General features: G+C 41.3%; 1 protein-coding gene across 2 annotated transcripts; it reads right to left on the bottom strand.

The window, feature by feature from the left end:
* Positions 1-1,142: 1,142 nt before the first annotated feature.
* On the bottom strand, positions 1,143-24,367 carry socs7 (suppressor of cytokine signaling 7). 2 transcript variants are annotated; one of them, XM_044028766.1, is made up of 10 exons: positions 22,450-24,367; positions 18,164-18,243; positions 16,846-16,950; positions 13,357-13,485; positions 13,113-13,261; positions 11,924-12,092; positions 8,572-8,700; positions 6,997-7,132; positions 4,370-4,513; positions 1,143-3,305 (listed from the first exon to the last, which is right to left on the bottom strand). In XM_044028766.1, exons 1-9 carry the CDS (start codon positions 24,012-24,014, stop codon positions 4,393-4,395), a joined length of 2,583 nt encoding a protein of 860 aa, XP_043884701.1. In that variant the 5' UTR covers positions 24,015-24,367; the 3' UTR covers positions 1,143-3,305; positions 4,370-4,392. The 2 variants fall into 2 exon arrangements, with proteins under 2 accessions (XP_043884701.1, XP_043884702.1); XM_044028767.1 differs by lacking the exon at positions 13,357-13,485.
* Between the last annotated feature and the right edge of the window lie 47 nt (positions 24,368-24,414).

Genomic DNA, 24,414 nt, shown 5'->3' with positions numbered 1-24,414 from the left:
GCCTCAATAAATATTAAAACATAAAAAAAATTACAACACATACAATATTTCTCTTCCTTATTTTTTCATCTTTTACTGAAAATGCTGAACCAGTGGCTGCAGCTTCAGGAAACTGAGAAACAGAGTGAAAAAATACACCTGGGCATTTCAACAAATAAAACTGGTTGACAGGTTGATATCAGTCATGGCAGAATGATACTCATTGTGAGGCTGGGCATGATGGGAAAGTAAAGCATCTGGGGTGATGGTGTTGGAAAGTCCCAGTGACACCAAACCCCAAATTCAAACAAACATTTACTCGATGTTTACTCCTTTATCCTCTTGTCTTCATCCACAAAGAGCTGTTTGACTGTAAAAGAAAAGTCTACCTTAAATCAGAGCTGCACATTTAAACTTCATTGTTTTCTTCAACGACTCAGAGCTGATATACATTTAAATACCCACCAATATAGTGATAAGTGGATGGTGCAAAGGCAAACAGTAACTAAACGTGACTTCCCAAAAGTGAAGCCAGTTTCTCTGGGTCACTTTCTGGTGGTAGGCTGCAGTATAAGCCCCACTCCCCCATGTAAAGACCCTTTTCCACTAGCGTGACAAGCCTCGCCTCGGCACAGTACGGTTGTTTTGCGTTTCCATTAGCGATAGTACCTGGTACCTGGTACTTTTTTTAATACCTTCTCTGGTGAGGTTACTATACGTGACGTCGTCAGACTGCCAGCCACTGATTGGTCAGAGTGCCGTCACAGGAAGAGGCAGAAGTAAGATGTCCAACACAAGAATGCTGAACTATAGTTCAATTAAAAAGACTTAACAATTCTAAAAACGTGGGTTAATCGAGTACTGAACAAATGTTTTGAAAGAAATGATTCTAATGATTCAGTTACACTGAAAACAACTGCTTTACAAGTCACTAATCACTCGTTTGTGTGTGTCGTGTGTCAAACGAAGTCACAGCAGTTTCATGCAGCCCTGCAGTGATGACTCCGCCCACGTTGAGGAGGTACTATTTAATGGAAAACCAACCAGACCGTGTAGAGGGGAGGCGAGGCGAGGCAAGCTGGGACCATGTAGTGGAAACACGGCATTAGTGAATGGGACATGGACCAAACAAAGTTGACATCCAACAAAGTTTCCAAAAATGATTTCCATCACTTTACATCAATCTCATCACACTTGCATATCATCAAGTATTATGTTTTTCCCGTAAGTTTGTTTTACAGTAGTTACTATAATATACTACGAGGTGAAACATTGTGATTGACAGCTAAAAATGACTCATGATTGGACGAGCAGGTGTATTTGTGGGACCTTGATAGAATGGCTTCACTCCACAAACACTATTGCACAGACTCTGACTCCAAAATACGTCATTTCACCATTGTGAGATGGCAGCACCCGTATAATAATTTGATAATTTGGCTTCATTTTGTAAAATGGGTGGAAGTAGAGACCAGTCATCTATCTTTATTTACAGTCTGTGATCACTACCAATGCCTCTATGTAGCACACTTCTTGTGTTATCCTCAGTGGTGCTTTAATGAAGAAACATTTGATCAACCAGCAATTTGTCATTCAGTCAAGAATAAGGAAGTCCTCGTTCTCCTACAGCTGATCATCAATCAACGAGAATGACAGAAATGGCAACAATAACGATGTGGGTTGATCAACCCTGTCTCTGAGAAACAGCATGTCTGTACAACTAGTCGTACATAATGTAATCACTGGCTGGATTGAGGTAAAGTGTTTTCTGAAACCATTGTTTTCATATACAGCATATTATGGCATATTCCATTTGTAGTTGGAACTCGGAATTCCAAGGGGGCGTTCCTGTGTCTAAGAAACGCCCCCTGAACTCAGATTTCCAACCCGGAGCAACATCACCAACCCTGACATAGGATTCCAAGATGGCTGCCAGCATACAAATACTGCTACTTTTACCATTTACCGCTCTCCTGTCATATTTGTTTAGCAGTACATCAGTCATACAGGTAACTGTAGATATGTTGCTACACCATTTGTGTGAGCAGAATTCCACGTTGAGCATTGTAATCGACTGGTATCGCTAGCAATAGCTAGCCCAAGACTTTTCAACTGGATCGCGGGGAATTTAGGGGTGATGTCACTCCCAGAGCCAACCTCCAATGTAAATGCATAACGGTGGTCACCAGGAGATGGTGAACAATGATGGAGGACGAAAGCATTTTGGGGGTTTTTAAATTTGAACAAACGGATTGTGTTAAAAGACATTGAAAAATAACTGTAATTAATTTTAATAATGTGGTCGCAACAAGTGAAATGTACATTTTGAAAAAATACACGATGAAAACGTAATTCAGCCAAAATCCCATTATTGTACAAATGTAGGTGTATAGAAACCTGTGGTTTCAGAGACAGAGTAAAATTTTCCTTGAATTAGTTGGCATGTTTCATTGTTAGCTTAACAGCTCCTAACAGCAGCTACTCTAGATTGTGATAAACACCGACAGGGTGAATATATCACTCATTTCTTGGTAAAGGCAAAGTGAAACAAACTTCAGCTAACATGAACACTTCAGGCTTGAACCATCGACGCTTAAAAAAAACATAACTGAAACATTCAGAGGTCGAGGTGTATGATGTAAGGTATTATGTAGTTTATCAATTCTCTCAGGGTAAGACAAGAACTTCCACTTAAAATAAAGTTCTGGTATAAAATATCTTAATCCATAATTTATGTTAGCATTAGCATTTTTAGCTAACAATGGAAACACGGTTTTGTCAAGCAAAAAATAAAATGCCCAACCTCGAAAATGATAGCACATCTTTCTTTAAACTCTTGTACTTGGACCTTCCAAATGCCCACTGACGGGTCTCTGTTGCCCTGCTCAGGGTGTAAATTGATCCTGAGGGCAAGTTTTTATCCAAACACCCTCATTTTGACAGAATGGGAGAAAAAAAACAAGAAAACGGCAGCAAACAGTTGTACAAATTGACCAGTGCATTTGTGTTTTTAAAGTCCAGTTCAGCAGGAAACTTGCAAATGGAGTTCAAAATGTATGCTTTCCATTGTTTTTCCCAAGACATCTTTGCAAACGAGAACATCTTTGCGGTCGGTCTGAAGACGAGTCCGAGTCTTCTTCAACTGTGCGGTCTAATCGACAGTTATTACAACATCCAGCTGCACACACCTCCCCTCCTCTCATTAGTCCAAGTCAACAGAGAAGCGAGTCCGTCCCAGTCCATCTGGATGCAGAGATTTCCAGACTCTGATTGGCTGATGCTGGAAGACTGGCAGACCAGCACAGATCAGTCCTCCAAACAGAAAGCTAGACAGAGACAGAGGTTGGAAAGAAAGAGAGAGCCACAACAGTCGTCAACAGGCAAGCAATGACCAACACTGTGCATTCATACTTAGAAGTAGCACTTAGTTTTTTCTTTTTTTAGTAAACCAAAATACGCAAAATTAAAATGTACTCTTTGAATGTATAAATATGCAACTCATCCAATAGTAAAAATCAAACATCAAATGACTGGGGATCTTGGATTCACCCTCTGGGTTTGTCCTTGACAGTCAGTAACATAGTTTTCATACTTTAAGCCTCACCAAAACACACAGTATTATTAAAAAAAAAACAAAAAAAAAACAAAAACATATTAATGTAGGCGTTCATGGACTTGTTGTTTATACATGCAAACTGCATTACTGCTTCCAATTTAAAGATATTGTGGGCTATTGATAGTAAATCGGTTGTCAGTGGTAGACACACCCATACAACAACTATTAATGCCTTCCACATGAGTTAATTTGTTGTCATTTTAGTCACATTGAGTTTTCCTTTTCCTTTTTCTAACCCGAGCTGTTGTTGCCATCGCCAAGCAACAGTGTTTTAAACACCAAGTATGTGAAGTAAATTTGAAATACCTGTAAACCCAAGTTCACGTTAAAGTCCCACTCGAATGCACCAAGAGACTAACGTTTACATTTCAGGTGGGGATATAGTGAGTGATTTATATATAGTTAGTATATAGTATAGTTAACAAATGATCAGAATTACCCATTTTCACATTGTTGGCGTTATTGTCTGGTGATCCCACTCATTTGTTCGTGGAGTAAATATTAAGCAGCAATACAATATAAGTGGTTCACTTAGCTCTGATTAGGTGACTGAACTTCAGAGACATGCATACAATATATGATATGCATATGCAGGTATTATGATACAAGCAAGTGATGTAAGAACGAAAATCTGAATTTCTTGAGCATGCCTGTCTTTAAAAAAAACTTGAAATATGTATAAAGTTCTCAGTGTTTTTAAAAATGACATTAAAAAGAATAATATTTTAGAAAACTAGAATATTAAAAAAAAAAGGAGACGAGAAACTAACTCACTTGAACTGAGAAGATCTCTGATGTTACGTCTGCGACTCGGCCTCCTGCTCTGCTCCCACCACCCTCTGGATGCTCTTGATTGACAGATACATCTCCTCCTCTGGGTCGTAGTAATAAAACTTACTCAAGTAGGAGATGAGTGGTCTGGAGAGAAGAAAAGATGAACACAGAGTCATTCTGATACATCCTGAATCCAGCAGGTAGACATCTGGATATTTCACTGAGGGGAGTGAGAAGTGTGTGATTTGTGTACTGGCATAAGACAGGGGTGTCAAACTCATTGTAAGGCAAGGGCGACCTGGACCATTGGACCTTCTGGTGGACAAGATCTGGCTTGTGGGCCTGGCATAAAAGGATCTTCACTGATGTTAGGATTCATGCTCCGAGGATGACCTGGACGTCCCTACATAATTTCATGGCACTCCACCAAATATGACACGTTACCTAAAGTGATGCATCAAACTATTGAGACACCAGGTTCTAAGGCCCGGCTCGTACTTACTTCCCATTCCTCCCAGCACCTTTACAGTTTAAGTCCATATGTACCGTATAAGGCTACTGTGCATGCTCTCTGAAGCACAACAGGACGGGAGCTCAGTGGTACAGCAAGTTATTTTTCAAATTGAAGGCTGTGGATTCAATGTCCCGTATGTGAATGGGTATGAAAAGAGTTTAAAAAAATGTGTGACAGAAAATGCGCTGCACATAGATGCACTGCATGAAAGCGTGTGTGAATGGATGAATGGCTTTGAATGGTCAGTGCTATATAAATAAAGACCATTTACATTTACCATCTAGAGATTAAATCCACATGCACAAAATGGTAGACGTGGACCTTTTGAATGAATTAAACCATGGCCATGTGCACATGTGCAAAATACAAAGTGCCTCTTCACGAACATGGAACACGTTATGTATGTATGTGAGTTGAGAATTTCACTGTGAGATGAATAAAGTATCTATCTATCTATCTATGAGCCAGGCCTTAGAAATTAACATTAGAAGTTTTTCTTTATTTACAAACAAACCTTGCCAAAGGAAATTCAAAACTACAATAATGATTTTCATAGGGGTTTGTGGAGGAGAGAGGCATTAAACTTTAGCCCCCTTCAATGGTTTGGCAACTGTAACAGCAAGCTTACTGCTCACCAGCTGTCCATCCATCTCCAGCTGATTTATATACCTGACTTTGTCCAACTCTGTTACCAAAACATTTCATTATTAAATTGCAACAATTAAGCCCCAAAACAGAAGCAATCTGCACCCAAACTATCACAACTGAAAACCTATATCACATGACTTTTCCAGAAAGGTCTGGCTGTGGCCGCTCATGGCATACCCACCACTCACACCACGCCCCTTTGTAACCTCAACCCTAATTCTACCCATAACCCTAAATATATAATATAATATAAATGTGCGACAACTGTGGCTAATAAAAAACCCACCACAATCTCGTGTGTACAAATGTTAATTTGAGGACAGCGAGATGATTGCCAATTCTCTAGTGTCTTTGTTTGAAAGGCATGTTCCCATAGTTACACCCATGTCATTGCCACGGCAACCCCACATCTGGACACACAAATCTTAACACTTGAATGTAACAGTGCTGACTACAGACCTAAACATCTGATTTAGAAAACACACCAGAACAAAGATGCCATGAAAGGGCTTAAAGGCACATTTGTTTTTGTTTTTTTGTAAATGAATAATCATGCTTTAACATTGTGCCCATGTGTCCATGCTTGTGTTCTACTATTTTTCCTGCTCATATAAAAATCTGTGGGTTTAACAACATAATTACGTTTTAAACATGTTCTGTACATACTTTACATTTACACATTCTATTCATTAATTCAGTTATATTTATTGTCATAAAACTTTATCTCTTAATAAGCACATATGTTTCTCATGTTTATATTACATGCTAAGGTGTATATATCTTATCTGCCGTTTTCTTAATCTTATTCCTTATTTCCTTCCTGAGTGTTATTGTAATTCTGAAGGAGCAAATGTAATGCTCCCAATTTCAATAATCATTAATAAGTAGTCTGATAAACAATAGCTATGTTTACATAGACACAAGTAATCAAAATAAAGATCAGATTGAAATAAAAATGAAGTCACCAGTGTGAAAACTCTGATCAGATGCAGCTCATTCGGAAACAAATTTAATTCCAAAGGAGGCTGGAATATGCTGATCGTCATTCAAATCAGTATTCATATAAACAGTCGATCCTGGTTTGATCTGTTTGAAGAACAGACTGTATTTTCATTCCAAAAAAAGAATAATTAACAGACAAGAAAGTCACAGACGCAGAAAAGGTGGAAAATGAGACGGACAGTGGACAGTGAGGGGACGAGCAGACACGTGCAGCGTTTGTTTAATACAGAAGCAAAAGTGAAACTTCTTCTTCTGCTTCTACTCCTGGAAAAGTTGGCAACACCTCACATGTCAAAACAGTCCGTTCTGACTGAATGCTTGATTCATTTGTACACACACCACAATCGGATCATTTCATTGTGTGTCCATGTAAACGGAATGAAGACATTTTGCAGATTAAATAGCTACTATGTATGGTGTTCACAAGACCCCATGTTGGTATGTGATATTAAAGAGTGAGTACCTGGGCAGTGGAAGCTCCTGGATGTGGTCGATGCGGACTATTTGTCGGATGCAGAAGCGACAGAGGTGTTGTAGTGATTTCACATTGCTGAAGCGAGACACAGGATACAGCAGCTGAACTGGGGTGGGAGGAAGCCCTGAAAACACACATCAGTCAATCAATCAGTCATTCATAATGTCTTATGTGACAGTAGATGGGCCTGATGCTTGGTGCTAAGGGTGGCTATCGGAGGTTAGCAGAGCAGTGTGTCTGTAATGGGTCGTCCAGGTCATAATCATCTTCAGCGGTTCACTGTAGGCAACTGGACCTGCTACAGGTAAGTTTTCAACTAAACTCTGAACTACTGAAGATGAAGACATATATAAGCCAGCTCTCGATAAAGGGAAACTTGGGTGACCTGTTGTGAGGGGTCAACAGCAGAGCACGACCTCCACTCATTTCTAAAATTCTGGTTCGGTGGTTCACTTTAAATTCCCTGTAGGTGCCAGTGGCAGTTGCTGGTCTTTGAAACAGGGGAAGTTCATTTCAAGCCCAGTTATTTAAATATAAATTCTTACATAAATTCTGCAAACGAACGACTAGACCAAGGAAACATGATAATGATGTAAAACTGAAATATTATTATGGTGTTTTTATTTACAAAAGGAGCAGCTATTTGTCTACAGGCTTCACAAAATCCACACAAGACTGATGCAGGAAAGGCTCTCTTGTCGTGTTTGTTTCTGCAACGCTGTCAATCAGAAACTGGTTCCGCCTTTCAGACACTTCCTCCAACCATCAAGCCCAGTGTCCATGCCCCGCCCACTGCTCCATTGACTCCCAGAGAAGCTGAGCTTCCGTGGAAGAGACGTTTTTGCCACATTTGTCTAATCAGCGTCGAGCTCACCACAGTGAAACAAACCTATTGCCATCCCATAGAGAACAATTGAGTAGTTTTAGTGCGAAGGCTGCTACGGGAATAGGAAAATCATGTAAGACGATCCGTCATCCCTGATAAACAGCTGATGCTGAATGAACTAATGACACATTCTAATTGTGTTCTAGCTCGTGTTTAGTATTGTAGACAATGTAGTGGTAGACAATGTAGAAGATGGATGGAGACTCTTGGTAACTTCTGCAGACATCTCGACATCGTTGACTGACAGCTTACTGGAGATATCTGGGCTGTGCATAGAGTCAGTTGGTCGTAATTTGATTGGCCGACACTTGCATTGCTGCTTAGAAACATTCATTTCCATTCCCGGTTGAACATTTTCCAAGCAAAGCTAAGCAACAGACCCACAATGCAGTTTGGCAGCACTTGATGTTACTCCATTCAAAGTGTATGAGAAGCTTTTCAGTTGATGCCTCCACCACATATGAGTCGACAGTTACTTTCTTACAATAACCCCCTCACACTTTTCCTACTGTGTGTTGTGGTGAAAAGCCTCACTGCATTCTCACAATCATAAATCATTCACAGGCAGACATATAGATGATCACATGAAGTGCTCCTCTCTGTCTCTCAGACACTCCTCACTAAGTGGTGGCTCACATCCATTTTTGATGCATGTGGACACATGACCTATATTTTACCTGGGACTCTAGAGCGCAGGAAGTAGAGGAATTTGCCGTTCTTGGAGTGCATGATGGCTCGCTCGATGAACTCTACCACCGAGTGGCAGCGGTCCTCAAACTTTGGGTGACACCACAAGCTGAACGTCCCTGAAAGGAGAAAAACGTCTCACATGAAACATTTAATCATCTATAAATCATTGCCACAATATTTGCATCGTTGCAGTTAACATGTCAGGCCATGTGTATATATTTTTAAAGAGCACTTTTCTGTTTGTGTCACAGCAATTGTTTCTCTTTTGTAAAAAAAACAAAACATGTGTTACTGCTTTATTCTGTTGAATATAGACAGTATCTCACAAAAAACACAAGCCCAGTCTCAACATCATTCATCATTCTGGCTGCTGCTCTTACTTATCATCTTTTTCATTTCTTTACTTGTTTGAAAATTCTGACCCTATTATTTACGTATATACAGTAGCTCTATATATTTATACATACCCTTGCACAAAACAAAATAGTCACAATGTCATTTCACTGCTGTTGTAAAATGTTAAACCTCTAACCTGGCTGCCAGTGAGCCACAAATTTGATTTTATAGTTATTATACACTTTAACATCATACTTATGGGTAGTAAATTACCTTTTTACCAATAAAACCCTGGGGTAAAAAAACCCTACTGTGTATTCAAGTTCCATCTCTGGTTCACAGGCATCAAACTTAAACACCCTCTTGTGAGGCAAAAACCACACCCAATGACTGACTTTGAAAAATGTCAAGAAGTGGGCTGAGAGCTGAGAGAGGGAGAAGGGGACACATTACTCATTGAGAGCCATATTTATGATCATGGTGAAGGTTTAAACTGATTCAATAAAACACAAATAAAACATTTTCACTAAACTAAATCCCTAAACCACGTATTTTCAGGTTTAAACCAGGGTATATGGGTCTATCTAGTTAATGGTATTTGTTGATCCAGTTACAAATCTGCACAGTTTAGTGCAAAGCACATGTGTCAAAACTGGTGGCCCTCCACTCGATAACATGCGGCTCGCCCACCACTGTGCGAGGTGATGGAATAAAGACAGAATATAAGACTAAATGTATTTGGCGGCAATATTTTTATAATAGTAATAAGACATTTGGTTGTAATCAGTGCTTTATAAAATGTATTATGTATGTGTGAATTTCTCTGTATCTATCTATCATTACACTCAACATGAAATTACATATATTTAAGTTTTAATCACAATTATCCTTATCCATTATTTGCTAGATTTTCAATTTAATTCTCCGTTTTTGTGCATCATAAATATGTTTTTATTGTGAATCATTTAATATCAAAACAAGCACGTTTACTTTGCAATTCTGTCTAATATCATAATGAATATCTTATATTGCCCACCGGCTATAATTCCACTTTTTTTCCTCTATGTCGGCCCCCGCTTGACCAGACTAGATGCTCATTGGCCCCCAGGTCATTTGAGTTTGACACCCCTGGTGTAAAGTATAGAAATTATACACACATATAAGAAACCAGTGTATCTACTGCCCCTCTCTGGTCAAACACCAGCTACTGCAATTTTGCCATTGGCTATCTTAGTCCATTCTTGAATCACTGGGGCACTCTTTCATCACTCGGCTTGTTGTCCCAGACTCCTCCCCCCCTTTAAAAAAAAATGCTGTTGCTGTGTCTCTTTTCAGCCCCCTACTTATTACAGTTCCCACTCATTACAGTAACAATATACAATGTTGTTTAATAAAACTAACATCGAACATATGCTTCAATGTGAGTGCATGTCTGTGTAATTGTTTATTTAGAGTGAGAGTAATTTTTCAGACGAAATATAACCCTATTGACTTTCCATACGAGGGACCAACATTGCGCACATGCAGTAATATTATTTTACTGACATAAATGTGACGCCATATTTTTTTCATCTCAAAGCCTGCTGCTCTAGACTGATGTCAGGCCACAGCTTGTTCATGTTCATGTTCATGCAGACGTGATGATGTTGACATGAATGTGTTGTGTCAGACGGGGCTGTATGTCTGAATAATGAATGTTTTCAGGCAATGACTCTATAGCTTTGTGATCATTAATGTAGAGCCCCGTTTCTGAATGTCTGCCTCTGTGTGTGTGTGTGTGTGTGTGTGTCACAGTGTTAAGTCTGCCACACATGGGCTATAATGTAAGTTATCCATGCTTCACTGCTGTAGTGTGACCTCACTGAATCACTCGTGTTTAGTCCTGATTTATTTATTCTCTTTCCTTCCTTCATGTACTTTTTTCTTTTTGTTCTTTTGTTCTGCTCTGATAATTTTGTAGTGTGTAGTGTGTGTGTGTTGTGTGACTGTCATAGAAACATAACATTTTTAGTTTTAAACCCTTTAAAAACAGTAGCTCAAAAAACTTTTTTATTAAAGATGTGGTTACAAAACTAATATAATATAATATAATATAATATAATATAATATAATATAATATAATATAATATAATATAATATAATATAATATAATAATAGTGTAATATTCACTGTATTTTACCACACTTACCATGCCAATATTTCCATACACTCACATCATTATATTAGATTTGTTTTATTTTGCAGTCACACAATTACAGTCTATGTTTAGTTCTGCATTTCACACGGTATTCTAAATGAAGCACTGTCATTTGATTGTTGTGATAAAAGATGTGGCTGAAGGTGGAGCATGGTTGAATACAGAGGCCCTGGAACTGGAGCTCAATTAAAAATGGTCTGATCACTCAGTATATGTTTCAAATTGTTAGGTTAGGGTAAGGGTAAGGGTAAGTGTTGGATGACCAGCAGATGTTTGTGTGTGTGTGCATGTATTACACCTGCATCACTACACACATACATGCACAGAAGAGTCTGTGTATGTGTGTGTGCGTGTTCTTGTATTTGTTACCTCTTTAGGACCTTGTCAGGAGAAGTAGTCCTCATGGAGACCAAAACCTCGTCCTAATGACGCAGAACCTCATTTGGTAAAGGTTAAGGATAACACTTTGTTTAGGCTGTCCAAATGAACTTGTGTGTGTGCGTGTGTGTATGTGCGTGCGTGCGTGCACATGTGCACAGGTATTACTAATGTTGTGGGAACCTAAATCTGTTACAGTCACATTATGAGGACTTGTCTTCCTTATGGGGACAAAAAGAAAATCCCCATAAGGTAAATTACTACATTTTAAGGTGAAGACATGTTTTACGGTTAGGTTGAGGTTAGGGTTAGGATTAGGCTAGTAGTAGTTATGGTTAAGGTTAGAGTAAGTCATGAAATGAATGAAGTCAATGGAATGTCCTCTGAAGTCATAGAAACCAGACAGTGTGTGTGTGTGTGTGTTTCACCTCGGTAGTGCTCCATGCGTGTGTGATGTGTGACTCCCTGCGATCTGAAGCTGAGGCTTAGGATGTATCGGGGGTCAGAGCTGTCTCGCACCAGGAAGGATCCGTCCGGTTTCCCCTTCAGTTTCATCTCTGCATCCTCCCAGTTCATTGGACCCCAGTACCAACCACACTGCAGGTGGAAACAGCATCATCAGTCAATTAATCCAGCGTTAATAAATAAATTTTTTATTTTTAAGTTCTCCGCTTAAGAAAAGCATGAGCAGTGACAACTCAGGATAAGAGGCTGAAACAGTTACAGTCACCATGAAGTGGATTTTGTTCAAGGAATGAGGGACAGCGGCCCCATCATTATTTGGGCATATGCAGCTTGAAGTACAGTAAAAACATGATTGATACGCACGGTTTTAGCACAGATTTGTGAATGAGCTCCATTGTCACTGAGCTCCATTGGCACTGTTGGGTACCTGGTGGGTGTGCGGAGGGCGGCCGGGCCGCAGAGACCACACAGTGCGAAGGTCAGAGGTTTCAAGTGTGGCAGCGGGCAAGTCCAGTGGGGGTGTGTAACCGAGGGTGGAGTCCATCGACCCTTGGAGCGGGTACGAAGGGGACGCTGAGCTTTGGTGGGGGTTTCGGATGAACTATATTATTTGTTTGACTATTACATGTCCAAAATGATGTTTATTAGGTTTTGAGGGACAGGTAGAACTGTGATTCAGGACTTCGAACTGTGGAGGGCAGCATTTAACCTCTCGGTGTGCAGTCTGTCCAAATTTATTAGGAGAAGAAGGGGACCGACTCATTTCACACAGCGTCTGACTTCCATCTCCTCCTGAGTGTGCAGCCGACAGGATCAACTGCACATTTGGATGATGCCGCTTTAACTATTGAGACACAGCTTGTGTCCTTGTCATGTCCAGTATGGGTGGAGCTTTTCAGGGATGGTGACCTGCCTCAGGTCATCTGTCATGTATGAACTAAGTGCGTCTGTCCATATTTGTCTAGTGGGAGGAGCCTCCATCCAGAAAAAGTATTGTAGAGTTTCACTGGCAGGTGATAATACTGCCAGTGTCATAAACACATTTTCCAGTGATCTTGCCTACTGCAGCTTTAAAATAAAATATAAAAAAGATCTATCAGTAGACTAACTGATTCAGATGAAACTGACGTGTCTAGCGTTTTTTTGTCTTACCTTCTCCAGTTCTCTCAGACTGGCTGTAAAGTTGCTGGCCTCAGACCGCCGCAGGGCGCACAGCATGGGGGGCGGAGCTTGTCTGGTGGGGGGTCGCGCGTCGGCCATGGTTGATGATGTTGAGTGAGGAAGGGCCCGGAGGAAGGCGTCTGAATGAGATCAGAAGAAAGAGATGTTGTCTGACACATGCTCACGTTGATGTGACCAACATTCCGTTGCTTTAACACGCTTTAACGTGTCTTACCGTTGAGGCTGAGACTGTGCTGCATGGTGGAGTGGAAGGGAGGAGGAGGAGGAGGGAGAGGCAGGGGGAGGGACTGCAGGGACGCACCCATAACTAGGAAGGGCCCAGGCTGAGGCCCAGCTATGTCATCTGGAGGAAGGACAACAAGGAAAGGAGAGAGATTGAGGAATGACGGTAAGGAAGGATGGACGAAAAGAGGAAAAAGGGGGTGAGGAGGAAGCAAGGGAATGAAAAGAAGGGGAAGAAGCCTCAGTTCTCCTCCAGTGAACAGGGAATTGTTCCCCACTGCCATCATGCAGGACCATCTAATACCTTATATGCACCTCAAGAGGGACAAGGAGGCTCCAGGAGGAATTATGAGTGAGGATCCAAGTCTTTTATCAATTGTGTGACGTATAAATAATATTATTATTCCCCCTCTACATGTTTGAACCATGGTGGGAGCAAATGTTCACAAAGTGAAGTGGTATATGATGATTCTTGGACTATAAAGTGATTGTGATTGTATGAGGTACTGACATGGCCAGCCTGAGACAGGACACTTGCTCACACAAGAAAAAAACTGATTTTAGTCACTGAACAAAAGGTTCACCAAACTAAATATATGCATGCAAGTCTACAGTATTTGGGGAATATGTTTTCCATATAATTTTGCCATTAGACAGCACTTTTTGGCTGGAAAATGAAGTTTGTATAACATTTAATCACCACCATTCTGAATGAAAAATGAATTTAGCCTAAGCTCACTCTCTAACACCAAAGTCCACATAGAAAATCTGCAATTGTAGCTCTCAGGGCCACAGAATTTCAAACATTTGAACTTAGTGATGGAGGCAGAAGTTGATCAACATCTCTTATGTCTCTTGATCAAAAATCTTTGATTTTCTCTATAGACTTTGATGTTGGAGAGTGAGCTAAGGCTAAATTCTGTTTTCATTCATGTTTTCACTGAGAGGATGCGTTCATGTGTCAGACTGGTTCTCGGCGCAGTCAGCGCTAACATCATTCATCAGTCATTACCTCATACAACCACAAAACCTGAACTATCCCTTTAAAAATAGAGGTCCTCATCTATACAAATAAATAGCAGTAAATATTTGTTCAATCACATTTTAAAATCCAACACAGTGAACTGAATTGCAAAATGTGTCCAAGAAATAGTAATGACATATTTTCCCCGAGAATAAAAACACAGACTATCACCAACATCAGTTTTAGAAGGAAGCTTGAGGCTGCTGCATATGTGGGTCATAAAATACCAGAGGATCGGAGGAGCAAACAGAACGATGACGCACTTGAAAGGTCAGAGAATGGTCTTGAAAAAATGTCCTGACACTGAGAATTATTACCATTTCAAGCTGTTTTATTGCCATATTTTAAATTTGGGATCCTGAGCTGTGAATTTTATTCACTGATATGAACTGAATCTGTATATCTTTACAAAAAATAGACAAAAAATGTGCAGTTGTTTTTCCCAGTAAGGAGAAGTTCTCTTTTGCCATCATCTGAGATTTGACAGTACACTTAACTGTGTCAAACCGTTCATGAAAAACAAGAAAGAAACTTCCTTTACATCCAGCTACAGTAAAAGCTGTGTAAACTCAGCTGCTTTCTGCCTTACAGTATTTACATCACTGCACATATCACATCATGTGACACGTGTGTGTGTGTGTATGTGTGTGGTCACACACTGCTATAAAAAGCATAAATTCATGGTGTGTTTCCATTACTGGCATAATTGTGATTTTTAAATAAAAATCTTATATTTGTATTTCATATTGTCTAACTCACCAGCATACTTAGGGATTAGGGATTTATATTATTTATTGAAATGTATACAAATGTATACAAATATATTCTGAATGAGGGGCTGCATCTCGCCAATCGATCCAGTTATTGCACTTAATTTAAGATGTAATTTAAGATAAATGTAATTTAAAAATTATTATTATAATTATTATTCATAACATGTTTCATGTCACATTACAACATTTTGCAAATTCCCTGGGATGCTTATAATGTTATTTTGTAAGATCTTACAAAATATTTTATTATATATGTTATATTATATATATTATATATGTATATATATATATAAATATAATACAATATTTTGTAAGATCTTTGTTCACAGACAGTATGGGCAATAGTAGCTCTGTGGTAGAGCGAGTCGTCTTTCAACTCCAACGCCTTGGGCGAGACACTTAACCCCACGTTGCTCCTGACGACTGTACCGGCCGTGTGTGAGTGGGTGAGAAAGATGAGTGATAGAAAATGTGCTGTATGAGACGGTGAATGGCAGAAAGTGTAGTGTAAAGCAGCTTTGAGCGGTCATCATGACTAGAAAAGGGCTGTATAGGGATGGATATCGGACAGATAAAAATGTAAAATTCGATACAATCCAAAAAACATACATGTGGCATGCTTCACTATGTACAGACTGTAAAAATGTATATAAAAATCAGCAAAAGCATTTTAGCTGAGTCATGTTTGGGCTCTTTATTACAACAATATTTGTTACACTGTTGAAGTCTTTGAAATGACTCAGCATAAATGCGTTGTTAACAGCTGTGTTTACAGTCTAAAATGACTAATGTAATTTATCAGACTAATATCGGTATCAGTAGATACTCAGGTTTGTGATATCTATATAGGTATCGGACACAAAAAAGTGGTATCGTCCCACCCCTAATATATACAGACCATTTACCAAACTGTACGTCTTCTAGTTAGTTACCTCTTTTTGGAACATTACAACATCTGTGACATATGTTTGCTAATGTAAGTAACTTTCTGTAACATTGGTAGTATTTTCTGTAAAAATAAATAAATAAAATAATGCTATTTTGTAACATTTTTGACCCTCAAGTCATTGTTGTAACACTAGTAACATGTTTTTGGAATGTTACATTTGTAACATTTTTGCCCTTTTTGATAATATAAGTCATATTTTGTAATGTTAGCAACATGTTTTGTTAAAAAAAATGTTTTTGGAGCATTTCAACTTTTGTAAAGCAGGTTTTTGAACATTTCTGTATGTTAGAAATGTGTTTTATAACATTTTTGTTAAATTAGATCAAATGTTTGGTCATATAAGCAATTTTTTGACACTCCTAACATGTTTTTGTAACACTATAATATTCTGTACATTCATTGTACATTTTTTTGTAACGTTAACAAGATTTATTTTTTGTGGTTTTGTAACATTACATTTTGTAATATTTTTGGTATCATAAGTATCCATGTAATGTCAGAAAGGTTTTTGATTTCTTGTGTAACATTAGTTCATCAATTTTCTTAAAAAGCTTACAGTTGAGAAATGAGGGCAGATTGTACCTTGATTCAGGAATCTTGAAAAAAACCCCACTATATTGTCACACATTTTGACAATCATCCTCATAGTATTGTCATTATTGTGGACAGGATAATGTTGACGTGTTCATATTGTGTCATATTCACAAGAGACAAGCAGGAAGGTGAAAACAGTACCTAACAGACTGAGACTTCGCCGTGGAGGAGGAGGAGGCGTGGGAGGGTGTGGCGTGTTCGCCCCTCGCCGTGAAATATCCACATCCATCAGAGAAACAGTCTCACCTGCAGAGCCAAAAAACAAGACGATAAAAGGGTGAAAGGGAAGGGAAGGAAGAGAATGAAAAGTGAAAGAGGGAAGTGAAACAAAGACGAAGACAGTAGAAGAAGGAAAAGAAGAAGTCTGGTTTATCTGTGTTGCCTCCTGTTGCTGCAGAGTGCCATTAAAGCTGCACCAGGCAGGATGTTTATGGAAAATTACACCCAGCTAATCAGCCTAAATCACTGCAATAAAAAAACAACACAAAGAGAAGAAAATCCCATCCCCACTAATTGAGACACTGCAGATTCACCAAAGTGAAATTCTGCAGGGAAAGAAACAAAATCAAACGCTACAAGAGCAAACCCCCGGCGCGTGGTCTACACCAGAGAGGAGTGGACGCAGCCACACTCTCATCTCTGCCTCCATCTTCTCCTCAGTCTCCTCTCTGGTGGTTGAACATCACAGGCTGATGGGAGGGTAAACATGAGCATGGACTTCTAATAACTCCTTCAGGCTCTGATGGGAACAACAACATGAACTATTGCCTGGTGCAGCTTTAATGTGTCTGTCTCATTGGTGGTTGTGCAAAGCCTGTCTTCATTCAACAGAAAGAGCAGAAAAATGCAGAACTCTACATGCTGAGACAGTGTGGGACTTCTGAGCCGTGTCTCATTACGTCAGCTCTTTATTTATTTATTTACTTACTTACTCATTCATCTACTTGTTTCATTATTTATTTACTTATTTTATTATTTTTATTTACTTATTTTCATGTTTTTGCTAGTTGACCTACAGACCACATCACTATTCTCACTGTAAACACAGACCTTTTGTGCCTCTTAGATCTAGATGGATAGATAGATATAGTTAGATAGTTATAGTCGTATAGTTATATAATTATACAGTTATAGTTGTATAGTTATTGTCATGATTCTTCTCACGGCAGCCCTCCCTTCTCCTTTTGCATTGTTGTTTGTCGTTCTCTGTCTTGATTGTTGTTTCACCAGCTCGCGTGTAATGTACTATTGGCTCCTCTGTGATTTTAGACGAGTGAATATTTGCGTTTGAAACCATCTCAGCTCATCACGTTCAGACGGAGGAAAGGGTGATGGATTTCCTTGCAGTTTTTCCGATCATTTCATAGACAGCAACTAATGAAAATAAATGACGTTTAGTTGCAGCCCTGCTGCAGTGACTGTGTGAAATGTCAGGGAGTCAGAGCCAAGCAGGTCTTACCAGTGAAAGCAGAGAGGGAGGCAGAGAGGGAGGCAGGGGAGAAGGCACTGTGGGCCCTGGTCAGCCTGGGCAGGTTGTGGCTGCAGGAGAGACACGAAAAACAGTCAAAAAAGCAGAGGATGAAGAAGAACAAGAGGGCAGAAGAAGAGTCTTGGCAACTACAGAGGTTCAGACAATCAGCTTTGTATGACAAGTCTGTTATTTTGCAATCTCTTTTGATGTTGTTGTTGTTGTTGTTGTTGTGCAGCTTTCTCTAACCCTTTCAGCTCTGACAGTCAGTGCATCTGAAGCCCATGATTTTTAATGGCAGCATTTCTTCAGTGTGCTTCTGTGAATGATGACAAAGCAGTGAGGTGGAGGATCAAGGGTGACAGGCTGCAAAAGGTTTGAAAAATCTCTGCATCTAAAAACACACGGCGGCAAAGGGCTTGTGTACGTCAGGATTTCATTCAAGTATATCAAGAATTAGTGAGGGCTGGGCCATATGAGAAAAATCCTATCAAGATATACCTTTTTAATTTCATTCGATGTATATGTATATATCATGATATATAGCAAATCAAGGCTAGGCAATATGACTTATAAATAATAAATATTTTAAGGCTACATCCCAATGTAGGACATATATGTGGATATGAAGCTGCACACAGGTTGTTTCGCTGGACTCTTGTGATATTTGTGCTTCTCAAAGGAGAGTGACAATACACTGTTAATACACGCTTATGATCTTTCACTCCTTCATTACCTTTCATTTCAGATGATACCTTTATTTCAATGTATGTTAGAAACTATGAAATTGACTATAAATATAGTCAAATATATAATAACCCCCCCCTCTCCCAAATAATTAGACTAAAATTTAAAGAGGTGATATTTTTTAAATATCATTTTGTCAATTCCTTGTTTTTCTTAGAATTATTTACAGTTATACAGTATAGTCAATATTCATTGTATTTCACTCATTCATTTAATATAATAAATATGCAAAAACCAGAAAAACTCATCACATACACACACACATCATCATATCACGATGTCTACAGTCTAATGTCACATTATAGTCTTTTCTAATGGGAAACTGAAGTTTTTTGAAGTGCTCACTCCCCTCACTAAAATCCTTTTAAAGAATCAGTGATTGCACGTCACAGAATGCAAGAGTTGCTGATGCATTACCGCCTCCATCAGAAAGTACATCTGTGTTATTTTGTAAACTGTGCTGTTTGAAATCCTTCTTTTAGAGTTATATCCATGTGACTCAAACTTCCCAAACAAGCCAGCAGCTCCTGAATCCCTGTGAGCTAAAAACATAGATTCTCTCTATGGACTTTTGTGTAGGGACTGAGAGAGCTTTAACTTTCAGAAAAGAAAGATGTCAAATGTTGAGACAATGTGTCAAACATATTCTTAAAATATAAAATCCAACCGGTGTATATTTTTTTAATCATTTTTTTTGTGTCAGTCTTGGACTATAGCTGCTCTCTAAGGGCTCCTCTCAGCTAGGGTCCACCTACGTCAAACTGTAAATTTGCTGTGCATGCATTAGTAAGTTTGGACAGATGTAAGTCTACTGACAACATAGCTAGCATTTCATTTAAACCCAGTCAGCATGTTCATGTGGGCTCCATTAGGATTATAATCCGTCTGACAATATGGGTCCCAAAGTTTGTCCATGCTTTCCAGAGTGGCTCCACCCTTGTTTGCCCACTCCAATCCCATGCCCACTTTCCAGGGTACCTGGGCAAACTATGCAGGAAACCCATATGGGCAAATACGGGTGAGGCCACCATGGAAACCAGAGACAAACCCACTTGAAACCCATATTATCAGAACCTTATGATCCAACTCCACTAGTCTTCATGCCAATGTGTCCTTGGGAAAGACACTTAACCCCACTTTGGTCCTGACGGCTGTGTCGGCAGCGTGTGAATGGGTATGAAAGATGAGTGATAGAAAATGCACTGCACATAGATGTGCTGTATGAAAGTGTGAGTGAATGGGTGTGAATGACAATCTAGTCATGAACTCTGGAAAATAAAATAAAAAATCGGACAATTGGGTCTGGACAATGTCTGCAGTTTTTCCGTCCACTTACGATTAAAACCCAGTGGGAGATTTCAGCAGGAGAATAATATTCTGATGTAGAGTCCCTTTAAAAAAATGTAGGGAAAGTGTTGAATTCAGACTTCATCCACACTACTTCATACAGTCTGCCGTGGATAAGCCTCAGGCCCACATTATCCTGGTGTTTTAGAGAACCACACATGGAGAAGTTTGAAAATGCTGCTGGCTGCATTTTAGTCTGGACAGACCTGATAGAAAAGGAGCCCTTTGCAAACAATGATGCAGTTGCTTGCATTCAGTCAGTAATTGATTCTTATCTCGGCCACATTAACACGGAAGCAACTGTTTCTGTCTCACCATGCTGTCAGTCTCATGACATTGTTTTTACTTTGTGCCGCTGTTGTTTCTGTAGTACTCATTTCTGAAACTATAATCTGCTTCCTGTTTACTCCTGTACACACATGCCCAGTGTACCTGAATGATCACATGATCAGGTGCAAGTATGGACACAGATTACACACGTATGGAACCAGGTGTGGACAGGCCATTTGCCCGGTGGGCCGGTGCACATTTAACCAAGCTTATCAAATTTTGCCATTTGATTTGACCTGAGTTGGAGGGAAGTGAATGTCTGTCTGTGGAAATGGATAATAAACCACAGATAAGCTTTCGATTGGCATGCATTTGGCATGCACACTGGAATGACACAGAAATGATGATGATAGCCCGTGGAATCAACAATGAAAATGTTTTGGGATGTGTGGGGATGTGGGTAAATTAAATTGTGGGCTAAAAGTGTGCAAATGCCCAACATAGGACTCATTTTTTTCAGTCAGACTTAAATCATGCATAGAGAGAGAGAACTGCCTTTATAGCCTTTGTTTTCAAATAATGCTATCAGTAGACTTGGTGTCCAACTTACAGTGTTATTTCAGCTTGCCATAAAGTTATAGTTAGCAGGTGTTACAGCTTAGCAGTGTATCTTTGACAACCACTTTCAATTCAAGATGGGAATTGTTTCACTGCGGCCAGCTCTACCAAGATGAAAGTTTACATTTTTTAACATGGTTTCTCTCTTCCATGTAGGCTACTGCACTTTATGTAAACACAACATGCGCAAATATGCTGTGGTATGTCGTGTGCCTCCACTTATCGTATAAATAATCATGGTGGGCCGCCATGGCCAAAAATGCCAGTGCCATTTTTTGGTGCCAGTCCAGCCCTGTATGGAACTGTCACTCATCTGATCTTTTTTTTTTGTTAAACAGATATAGCCTCATTGTTTTCAAGGGCCCCTCTCTGTTTGTGATGCCAGGCAATCGTTGGCTTGGCTGACCCTTTGCTGAACCTGTCAGACAATTTATTTATTTTAAATTGTGTGCTTAAGCAATAAACTTTTTCTGTAATTACAACTTGTGCTGAATTGACTGGGGATGTCTTGATGAACAAAGACGGGGTTAGGAAAAGGCGCTTTAATGTTGTATTTTGTAGCTTTTCAACATATGGTGCTTTTCCATTATACAGTTCTAGCACGGCTCGGCTCAACTGGACCTGAGTCGTTTTTTTCTGCTTTTCCATTAGCGATCGTGAGCCGAATCACAACCCTGTGACAGTGGTATTTCAGTTCAGTGACTCCGGCAATGCAGGAAGTACTGAACGATTCTAGTTCTAGTTCTAGTTCTAGTACTAGTTTGTGTCGTGTATAAAATCGTCATGGCAGTTTCACACAGCCGTGCTATGATGACTCATGTTGAGCAGGTTCTATAGTATTGGAAAACCACGTGTCTGATACCAAACCCAGTCGAGTAGAGCTAATATGAAGCTAATGAAGCATATCAGCTCCACACAACTCTCCTTCTCTGTGTCTCAGTATGGCAGTGTCTTGTTTTTAGTGTCTGTGGAGACACACAGTGATGTGGTGTTAGCATCGCAGCTTTGCTAGTAAAGCAAGATGGCATCGGCTCACCTGACGTCACACTAGCAGTGTTATGGTAACATGAGTTACATATTGAGCTTTAAAAGTAGAACTATTTCTTCTCTCTAAAATATTTCTTTCTTGCTAGGATTTTGGCCTTAAATTCTCATCTGGGATGATTTTCCATGAGCCATTAATACAGAACCAGTCTTATCTGCAAACAGCGACAACGGAATATAAGAGTATGTGTCTACAGTCACAACAAAGTAACAGTGAGAGTGTGTAGGACAGTTGAGGACAGTGTGCTCACCTGTCTGTGTCCTGCTCAGCTCCAGGAGTGCTCGCCATGTCCACCAGACTCCCGGCAGAAGACACTGAGTAGGTCACTGAGGGCCTCTTGTCCAGCAGGTGATTGGAGCCGCTGCAGCTTTTAGTCCGAAACAGTTTACTCAGGCGGATCTTTAACGAGCCCTTTTTGGACTTCCCCGGAACTTTGAGGGTCTTTTCCGCACCGGCCGCGCGGCCCGTGGGAGTCCGCGGCGCGCTGGCGCACCGCTCCGGTCGCCTCCTTGGTGTCGAAGCCTGGCTCAGGTTTGGGCTCATGGTCCACGGCGAGTTCTGGATCGGTGTGGCTGAAAGCTGCGCGACAACAGCCGCATCCCCAGAGCTTATATGCGACGGCCGGCTGGCTGAGCCCCCGTGCACACTGCACACCTGCGCCGCCGCCGTCGCCTGGGTCGCGGCAGGGGCCATCCCCTCCACCTGCCTCCTCAGCTCCGCCTGGAAACTGCTAATGGAGAAAGTGCCGGACATTTTCTCAACTATCTCCCTTTTCCTGTTGAGTAAAAACTCGCGGCGTCCACTCTCATCGTCCCCCTCGTCCCCTGGACACTCGTCCATGCCCAGGCCGTCAACATCCCCGCTGCCCAGCCCCTCTAGCACCAGCAGAGCATCGCTGGTCTCCGTGGGGTCATCCCCGGGTTCCACCCCGCCTCCCCCGGGCCCGTGTGCGCCCTGACACGAACACTGCGGGAGCTCTCCTGCTTTCAGCAGCATCTTGGGCACCGCGCCGACCCCCAGTTCCCCGAACCGCCGGGCCAACTCGAACACGGCTCCCTCTCTGTCCCTGGTGGCGCAGCCCCATTTAGAGTCAATGACGGTGAGAGGGTTGGTTCTCTCCGACAACAAGGGCCACTCGGGCGGGGTAGCGATGAGTCGATGCCGGCGGCACAGATCCGCAGCTCCCTGCATCTCAGCGGACGCTGAGAGCGGCGGATGTGCTCCCCATGTCCGCTCCAGCAGGTTCTGCTGATGATGATGATGCTGCTGTTGCTGCTGCTGCTGTTGCTGCTGATGCTGATGCTGCTGAGCCTCTGCAGGACTCAGAATGTTGTTATTGACAGCCGGGCCCGGGCTCTGCTCCAAACCCAGAGCATCCCTCGGCTGATTCCGACGCTCTAATTCTAAAATCCCATCCTCGTTGCGCATTATATTGGAAAAGACGAGCAGCTGAGGCCGGAGGCCGGGACTGGCAGCAAAGTCAAAGCCCTGGGCCTCCATGGGGCTCTGCGGCGGAGGAGGCGCGGACAGCGGGGCTCGGCTCTCCGTCACCCCGGTGTCAGGTGCAGCCGTGCCCTCCCCGCTCGGCTGCGCTTTGTTCAGGCGGCTGCTGGGATGCTCGACGCCCGCAGTCGGATCTCGGCTTATGTCCAAACCCGCCTTGACGCCGCTGTGAGCCAGGACCTCCTTACCCAGCCCTGCCACCACTCCTCCCGGCGGCAGATTCCCGTTTTCTGCGTCCAAGCGGTCATCCTCGGCCGCGGAAACCAGGCGCATCAACACGAAATCGGGCGACATATCTTGCGCGTTGTTCATAATTATTCCTCAGAATCGCGAAATGAGAATGATAGGGCGATCTGCTCTGCTCTTCACATAGCTAACCGCGGATGCATCTTCCCTGTGATAAAGAAAGGGCCAAGCAGCTCCTGCCTCCCATAAACAGGCTGTGAGCGAAAATGCCAAATAAAAAAATATAAGTCAGGCGGCGGTTTTCATCCTCCTGCTCTACGTCAGGAGCGCATCCATCCGTCAGGGATCAGGGGGAATGGACGCAGTTTGCTCCCAGCAGCAGGCGGACCCCCTGGGTCAGACATGCGGTCTGATCTGAGCAGAATAAAAGCCAGTAGAGTCTCCGGTCAGTGACCACAGTCTGTGTTCCCATCAGCCACCCCGGCCCCACCCGCTCCTCCTCCGCTCAGCCCATAATAATAACACC

This window comes from Solea senegalensis, linkage group LG6, assembly GCF_019176455.1.
Source record: "Solea senegalensis isolate Sse05_10M linkage group LG6, IFAPA_SoseM_1, whole genome shotgun sequence".
Classification (NCBI taxonomy): domain Eukaryota; kingdom Metazoa; phylum Chordata; class Actinopteri; order Pleuronectiformes; family Soleidae; genus Solea; species Solea senegalensis.
The sequence above is the reverse complement of the archived record's forward strand: the minus strand, read 5'-3'. Positions and strand labels throughout refer to the sequence as shown.

Coding starts and splice junctions, on each gene's coding strand:
- socs7 (XM_044028766.1), bottom strand. CDS start 24,014: ATGAACAACGCGCAAGATATGTCGCCCGATTTCGTGTTGATGCGCCTG. Junction 16,951..18,163: donor CTCCCTCTCTGCTTTCACTG/GTAAGACCTGCT, acceptor TTGGCTCTGCAG/GTGAGACTGTTTCTCTGATG. Junction 4,514..6,996: donor CAGGAGCTTCCACTGCCCAG/GTACTCACTCTT, acceptor TCTTCTCTCCAG/ACCACTCATCTCCTACTTGA.